This window comes from Salvelinus namaycush, unplaced genomic scaffold (assembly GCF_016432855.1).
Source record: "Salvelinus namaycush isolate Seneca unplaced genomic scaffold, SaNama_1.0 Scaffold24, whole genome shotgun sequence".
In the NCBI taxonomy this organism is placed as follows: Eukaryota; Metazoa; Chordata; class Actinopteri; order Salmoniformes; family Salmonidae; genus Salvelinus; species Salvelinus namaycush.
Window position 1 is genome coordinate 50304 of NW_024059230.1, and position 8774 is coordinate 59077.

Here is an 8774-nt window from a genome sequence, read left to right on the forward strand (position 1 = left end):
ATCAAAACATATCTGCAGACGAGAGACAGATGGAGAGAGAGCATGTTTAAGCCTTGTGTTTTAATTTTTTATTCTAACATTGTTAATCATCAATCAGGAGGTGAAATGCAAAACTGACCTTGGATCATTAACTCTGGGACTACTGCATCTGTCTGTATTTCAATGTAAAGCATCTCTTTAATAATACTTCCTGTATAATATAAACTGACCTTGGATCATTAACTCTGGGACTACTGCATCTATCTGTATTTCAATGTAAAGCATCTCTTTAATAATATTTCCTGTATAATATAAACTGACCTGGGATCATTAACTCTGGGACTACTGCATCTATCTGTATTTCAATGTAAAGCATCTCTTTAATAATACTTCCTGTATAATATAAACTGACCTGACCTAACTGACATAATTATACTCAAATTGTCAGTTGATTGTATACATAATTAATTACTAAATGTTACATGAATTGTAAATATGAAATATCAAAACCAAATGTTTGTTAATATGTATAATATAGAACATAAAGTAATATGTATAAATTACTGATATCGATTAGGGGGGGGAAATCAGGATGTACGTGATGTTGAAACTAACACAACTAAAAAACACATGGAAATGGGAGATATACACTGCTCAAAAAAATAAAGGGAACACTTAAACAACACAATGTAACTCCAAGTCAATCACACTTCTGTGAAATCAAACTGTCCAACACTGATTGACAATAAATTTCACATGCTGTTGTGCAAATGGAATAGACAACAGGTGGAAATTATAGGCAATTAGCAAGACACCCCCAATAAAGGAGTGGTTCTGCAGGTGGTGACCACAGACCACTTCTCAGTTCCCATGCTTCCTGGCTGATGTTTTGGTCACTTTTGAATGCTGGCGGTACTTTCACTCTAGTGGTAGCATGAGACGGAGTCTACAACCCACGCAAGTGGCTCAGGTAGTGCAGCTCATCCAGGATGGAGGAGGTTTGCTGTGTCTGTCAGCGTAGTGTCCAGAGCATGGAGGCGCTACCAGGAGACAGGCCAGTACATCAGGAGACGTGGAGGAGGCCGTAGGAGGGCAACAACCCAGCAGCAGGACCGCTACCTCCGCCTTTGTGCAAGGAGGAGCAGGAGGAGCACTGCCAGAGCCCTGCAAAATGACCTCCAGCAGGCCACAAATGTGCATGTGTCTGCTCAAACGGTCAGAAACAGACTCCATGAGGGTGGTATGAGGGCCCGACGTCCACAGGTGGGGGTTGTGCTTACAGCACAAAACCATAAAGGACGTTTGGCATTTGCCAGAGAACACCAAGATTGGCAAATACGCCACTGGCGCCCTGTGCTCTTCACAGATGAAAGCAGGTTCACACTGAGCACGTGACAGACGTGACAGAGTCTGGAGACGCCGTGGAGAACGTTCTGCTGCCTGCAACATCCTCCAGCATGACCGGTTTGGCGGTGGGTCAATCATGGTGTGGGGTGGCATTTCTTTGGGGGGCCGCACAGCCCTCCATGTGCTCGCCAGAGGTAGCCTGACTGCCATTAGGTACCGAGATGAGATCCTCAGACCCCTTGTGAGACCATATGCTGGTGCGGTTGACCCTGGGTTCCTCCTAATTCAAGACAATGCTAGACCTCATGTGGCTGGAGTGTGTCAGCAGTTCCTGCAAGAGGAAGGCATTGATGCTATGGACGGGCCCGCCCGTTCCCCAGACCTGAATCCAATTGAGCACATCTGGGACATCATGTCTCGCTCCATCCACCAACGCCACGTTGCAACACAGACTGTCCAGGAGTTGGCGGATGCTTTAGTCCAGGTCTGGGAGGAGATCCCTCAGGAGACCATCCGCCACCTCATCAGGAGCATGCCCAGGCGTTGTAGGGAGGTCATACAGGCACGTGGAGGCCACACACACTACTGAGCCTCATTTTGACTTGTTTTAAGGACATTACATCAAAGTTGGATCAGCCTGTAGTGTGGTTTTCCACTTTAATTTTGAGTGTGACTCCAAATCCAGACCTCCATGGGTTGATACATTTGATTTCCATTGATAATTTTTGTGTGATTTTGTTGTCAGCACATTCAACTATGTAAAGAAAAAAGTATTTAATAAGAATATTTCATTCATTCAGATCTAGGATGTGTTATTTTAGTGTTCCCTTTATTTTTTTGAGCAGTGTATATATTTCCCCCAAAAATATATGGGGGATTGGAAATGATGCAGACAATTACATTGATGGAAGCAACATTCTTTCCTCAATATTAAGCTGATCCCTTAAAGAAACAGAGTCACTGACAACAACCACAACGACACAGGTGTGGCTTTAGGTTCTGACACAAGAAACAAAACAACAGAAACACAAATTCTCAGTCAAAAACACAAGTCAGAACACAGTCTCTCTATTCTCTCATGTGCTTTCAGGTCCTCTGACTGGGAAAATGTCTTCTCACAATGAGAGCAGTGGTAGGTCTTCTCCTCCTGTGTATGTATTCTTTCATGCTTATTCAGATGCCTTAACCGGTTAAATCTCTTTCCACACTGGGAGCAGTGGTAGGTCTTATCCCCTCCTGTGTGTGTCCTCTCATGCCTAGTCAGACCCCCTAACTTGGTAAAACTCTTTCCACACAGGGAGCATTGGTAGAGCTTTTCTTGTGTGTGTCCCCTCTCATGCTTTTTCAGACTCGTTAACCACCTAAAACTCTTTTCACACTGGGAACAGTGGAAGGGCTTTTCTCCTGTATGTATTCTCTCATGTGCTTTCAGGTGTAGTAATCGGGTAAAACTATTTCCACAGTAGGAGCAGTGGTGTCGTCTCGCTGGTTTGGGCGTCTCTGTGTCTGGTTCCTCTGAAGGACTCTTTCTGCTGTCAGAGTGAGAGTCTGGTCTCTCTCCTGCCAAAGACAGAGTCATTTGTTTAATACTAAAGAGAGACCTGAATGAAATCTCCACATAATAAAACTGCTTTCCTATGTGGTTTAATCCAGACTAGATCCCTCAATAACCCGAGGTCAGTCTTCACAACATTACATCATTAAAAATAACATTACAGGATTAAAATCCAGACGGAAAAAATTTACACAAGAAGCAACCTAATATCACACAGTCAATCTAGTCATTTAGTAAATCTTAAATGTAGTAAATTTAGTAGATCTTAACACACTCCCATTCACCATTCTGAGATTTAAAAACAAATGATGTAAATGATGTAGAGCTCCAAATCTAATTTCTCAGGGAATGTCATGATGTCATAATAAGAGCTCTATAATAATAGATAATGTCATGGTTACAGGCTGAGCAGAGCTCTATAATAATAGATAATATCATGTTTATAGGCTGAGCAGAGCTCTGTAATAATAGATAATGTCATGTTTATATGCTGAGCAGAGCTCTATAATAATAGATAATGTCATGTTTATAGGCTGAGCAGAGCTCTGTAATAATAGATAATGTCATGTTTATATGCTGAGCAGAGTTCTATAATAATAGATAATGTCATGTTTATAGGCTGAGCAGAGCTCTATAATAATAGATAATGTCATGTTTAAAGGCTGAACAGAGCTCTAATAATAGATAATGTCATGTTTATATGCTGAGCAGAGCTCTATAATAATAGATAATGTCATGTTTATAGGCTGAGCAGAGCTCTGTAATAATAGATAATGTCATGTTTATAGGCTGAACAGAGCTCTATAATAATAGATAATGTCATGTTTATAGGCTGAGCTCTATTATCTAACTATAGCTTGACAACATTCATCTGTTTTCGTGATATGTATTATCTAACACTCACAATTTCTTTCCTTTTTGGTTACTAAGCAGTTCAATCAACATTTAGCAACTACATTAAACTAGCAACATTAGCAAACCCATTAGCTATATTTCAGAGGTTAAAAGTTGGATATGAAATGAAATGTGTCACGCAGTCGAATTTTACAATATACAGAATGTCGCACAAAATGTGTACATATTACTCTTTTGAAAACTCTCAAAACCTAACTTAACTACAACCTAACTTGACTACAACCTAACTTGACTACAACCTAACTTGACTACAACCTAACTTGACTACAACCTAACTTGACTACAACCTAACTTGACTACAACCTAACTTGACTACAACCTAACTTGACTACAACCTAACTTAACTAAAACCTAACTTAAATAAAACCTAACTTAACTACAACCTAACTTGACTACAACCTAACTTGACTAAAACCTAACTTAACTAAAACCTGACTTAACTAAAACCTGACTTAACTTACATGAATTGCAATGAAAATCGGTGGTCAGCTAGCTAGAAGGGTGTATGTAGTCGTAGTTAATATTATTATTGTTTCTTGTTGACTATTCTAATTGAAATCATTCACGGTAAGGTAGTTATGTTGGATAAATAAAACACATAAGAAGCCGTATGTATCTTACATTAAAGGGCCAATGCAGCCGTTTTTAATCTCAACATCAAATCCTTTCTGGGTAACGATGAAGTAGCTTCCTGGTTTTGTTTTCAAAGATGTCCACTGTCTGGGTGTTCACTTCCCCCACGGGTTACTATAGCAACACACACCACTCCCCGTGGTTACTATAGCAACACACATCCCCTGTCATTTATATCTTGTTTGTCAATTCTGAGTGACATTAAAGTTGTGAATTTGCTAATCCATTGTTAAGGTTTTGTTGGTGACCCGCTCTTTGGTGGTTTACACATCTTACAGTGTAGTTATCAATTCCTCCATTAAATAATAACACATTCAAGCATCAACATTCAGTAGAACGCTGCTTTAAAACCACGCATCAGTTCATCAATAGTTTGTGCTCCTGTTTTTAAGACAGTACTTACTGGTCTTAATCAGATCTCCTGTCTCCTCCTCCTGTTCTTGTTCTTCCTTCTCTTTCAATGTGACAGTCATCTCTCCCTCCTTCACTCCAAAAACGGCATCCTCCTCTTCTTTTACTGTAACACCCTCCTCCTCTTTAACTCTGAACGTGTCTTTCTCTTCTTCTTTCAGGGTAACAGCCTCATCCTCTACTTCTTGTTTTATTGTAACATCCTCTTCTTCCTTCTCCTCTTTCAAGACAATGTTCAGCCACACATCCTCTTTCTCCGTCCAGCAGACCTCTTCTTTAGCAGGAGGAGAGTAGAATAGTGAACTCATGGTCGGGGATGTTAGGTAGCTAGTTAGCATTAGCGACTAGCCTAGCGCTAGGCAAATTTAAGGCATCTGCCTGACTAACAATGTAAATATGAAAATAAATGTGGCAACTAGCTATAAAACGGAAGTATGTTTAAAACACATAGGCAAATACGCACTGAAATAGTCTAAAAAGCTTGAACGTTTAGGCTATGTCGCCTATCATGCTACTGAAGTGACTGACTCGCTGTTGTTGATGAAAAAGCGTCCCATCCACTAGATTACACGTCACACTGGCAGCATGGCCTGGAAAAAAACACATCGCCATCTGCTGACTGGAGTGGATATACCGCAGTTATTTGATTTATTTAATCTTACATTTAACAAGGAATACGCCCCACTGCTGGAATAATCAGCAGATCTCATTCAAATTGGACGTGTTAATGCTGCTCAGGAAGTTTAGATTGAGGACCTAGAAGGTGAAAATGTAACTGTTGTTTATTTTTTGTTTTATTTTCACCAGGTAGGCCAGTTGAGATCAAGTTCTCATTTACAACTGCGACCTGGCCAAGATAAAGCAAAGCAGTGCGACAAAAAACAACACAGAGTTACACATGGGATAAACAAACGTACAGTCAATAACACAATAGAAAAATCTGCATACAGTGTGTGCAAATGGAGTAAGGAGGTAAAGCAATAAATAGGCCATTAGTGGCGAAGTAATTACAATTTAGCAATTTACACTGGAGTGATAGATGTGCAGATGAGGATGTGCAAGTAGAAATACTGGTGTGCAAAAGAGCAGAAAAACAAAAACAAATATAGGATGAGGCAGTTGGTTGGATGGGCTATTTACAGATGGGATGTGTACAGCTGCAGCGATCGGTAAGCTGCTCTGACAGCTGACGCTTAAAGTTAGTGAGGGAGATATAAGTCTCCAAAAGGCGGCCAAAGGAGGTGTTGGCTTTGGGGATGACCAGTGAAATATGCCTGCTGGAGCGCGTGCTACGGGTGGGTGTTGCTATGGTGACCAGTGAGCTGAGATAAGGCGGGGCTTTACCTAGCAAAGGCTTATAGATGACCTGGAGCCAGTGGGTTTGGCGACGAATATGTAGCGAGGACCAGCCAACCAGAGTGTACAGGTCGCAGCGGTGGGTAGTATATGGGGTTTTGGTGACAAAACAGATAGCACTGTGATAGACTACATCCAATTTGCTGAGTAGAGTGTTGGAGGCTATTTTGTAAATGACATCGCCAAACTCAAGGATCGGTAGGATGGTCAGTTTTACGAGGGTATGTTTAGCAGCATGAGTTAAAGGAGGCTTTGTTTTGCGAAATAGGAAGTTGATTCTAGATTTAATTTTGGATTGGAGATGCTTAATGTGAGTCTGGAAGGAGAGTTTACAGTCTAGCCAGACACTTAGAATATGTGGACAACTACAAATACCTAAGTCAGAACTGCCAAGAGTAGTGATGCTAGTCGGGCGGGCGGGTGCGAACAACAATCGGTTGAAGAGCATGCATTTAGTTTTACTAGCATTTAAGAGCAGTCGGAGGCCACGGAAGGAGTGTTGTATGGTGTTGAAGCTCGTTTGGAGGTTTGTTAACACAGTGTCCAAAGAAGGGCCAGATGTATACAGAATGGTGTCGTCTGCGTAGAGGTGGATCAGAGAATCCCCAGCAGCTAGAGCAACATCGTTGATATATTCAGAGAAAAGGAGTCAGCTCGAGAATTGAACACTGTGGCACCCTCATAGAGACTGCCAGAGGTCCGGACAACAGGCCCCCCGATTGACACACTGAACTCTATCTGATAAGTAGTTAGTGAACCAGGCGAGGCAGTCATTAGAGAAACCAAGGCTGTTGAGTCTGCCGATGAGAATAAGATGATTGACAGAGTCGAAAGCCTTGGCCAGGTCGATGAAGACGGCTGAACAGTACTGTCTTTTATTGATGGTGGTTATGATATCGTTTAGGACCTTGGCGTGGCTGAGGTGCACCCGTGACCAGCTCGGAAACCAGACTGCATGGTGGAGAAGGTACGGTGGGATTCGAAATGGTCGGTGATCTGTTTGTTCACTTGACTTTCGAAGACTTTAGGGCCACAACTGGGATGCCAAGAAACCCAGACTCATGCTGCACCTGCTCATGAGTGGAGGAACAAACACTCTCAGTCCTACCGAAGAGGTGGAGAGCAGCATCGCCCAAGAGGCAGAGGCACACCATATGGAGGCCACCTCCCCATTGCACCACAACACTATAGAGAACCCCTCTGCACCACAACACTATAGAGAACCCTCTGCACCACAACACTATAGAGAACCCTCTGCACCACAACACTACAGAGAACCCCTCTGCACCACAACACTACAGAGAACCCCTCTGCACCACAACACTACAGAGAACCCTCTGCACCACAACACTACAGAGAACCCCTCTGCACCCCAACACTATAGAGAACCCCTCTACACCACAACACTACAGAGAACCCTCTGCACCACAACACTACAGAGAACCCCTCTACACCACAACACTACAGAGAACCCTCTGCACCACAACACTACAGAGAACCCCTCTACACCACAACACTACAGAAAACCCCTCTGCACCACACCACTACAGAGAACCCTCTACACCACAACACTACAGAGAACCCTCTGCACCACAACACTACAGAGAACCCCTCTGCACCACAACACTACAGAGAACCCCTCTGCACCACAACACTACAGAGAACCCCTCTACACCACAACACTACAGAGAACCCCTCTGCACCACAACACTACAGAGAACCCCTCTGCACCACAACACTACAGAGAACCCTCTGCACCACAACACTACAGAGAACCCCTCTGCACCACAATACTACAGAGAACCCTCTGCACCACAACACTATAGAGAACCCCTCTACACCACAACACTACAGAGAACCCTCTGCACCACAACACTACAGAGAACCCTCTGCACCACAACACTACAGAGAACCCTCTACACCACAACAATTACAGAGAACCCTCTGCACCACAGCACTACAGAGAACCCCTCTACACCACAACACTACAGAGAACCCTCTGCACCACAACACTACAGAGAACCCCTCTGCACCACAACACTACAGAGAACCCTCTGCACCACAGCACTACAGAGAACCTTCTGCACCACAACACTACAGAGAACCCCTCTGCACCACAGCACTACAGAGAACCCCTCTGTACCACAACACTACAGAGAACCCCTCTGCACCACAACACTACAGAGAACCCTCTGCACCACAACACTACAGAGAACCCCTCTGCACCACAAAACTACAGAGAACCCTCTGCACCACAACACTACAGAGAACCCCTCTGCACCACAACACTACAGAGAACCCCTCTACACCACAACACTACAGAGAACCCTCTGCACCACAGCACTACAGAGAACCCCTCTGCACCACAACACTACAGAGAACCCCTCTACACCACAACACTACAGAGAACCCTCTGCACCACAACACTACAGAGAACCCTCTACACCACAACACTACAGAGAACCCTCTGCACCACAGCACTACAGAGAACCCTCTGCACCACAACACTACAGAGAACCCTCTGCACCACAGCACTACAGAGAACCCTCTGCACCACAACACTACAGAGAACCCCTCT

General features: G+C 43.4%; 1 protein-coding gene across 1 annotated transcript; it reads right to left on the reverse strand.

Moving 5' to 3' along the window:
• Positions 1–2203: 2203 nt before the first annotated feature.
• Positions 2204–7325, reverse strand: LOC120038844 (zinc finger protein 436-like). The gene is made up of 3 exons (XM_038984432.1): positions 7267–7325; positions 4833–4876; positions 2204–2886 (listed from the first exon to the last, which is right to left on the reverse strand). The coding sequence occupies exons 1-3, from the start codon at positions 7323–7325 to the stop codon at positions 2366–2368; spliced, it is 624 nt and encodes a 207-aa protein (XP_038840360.1). The 3' UTR covers positions 2204–2365.
• Between the last annotated feature and the right edge of the window lie 1449 nt (positions 7326–8774).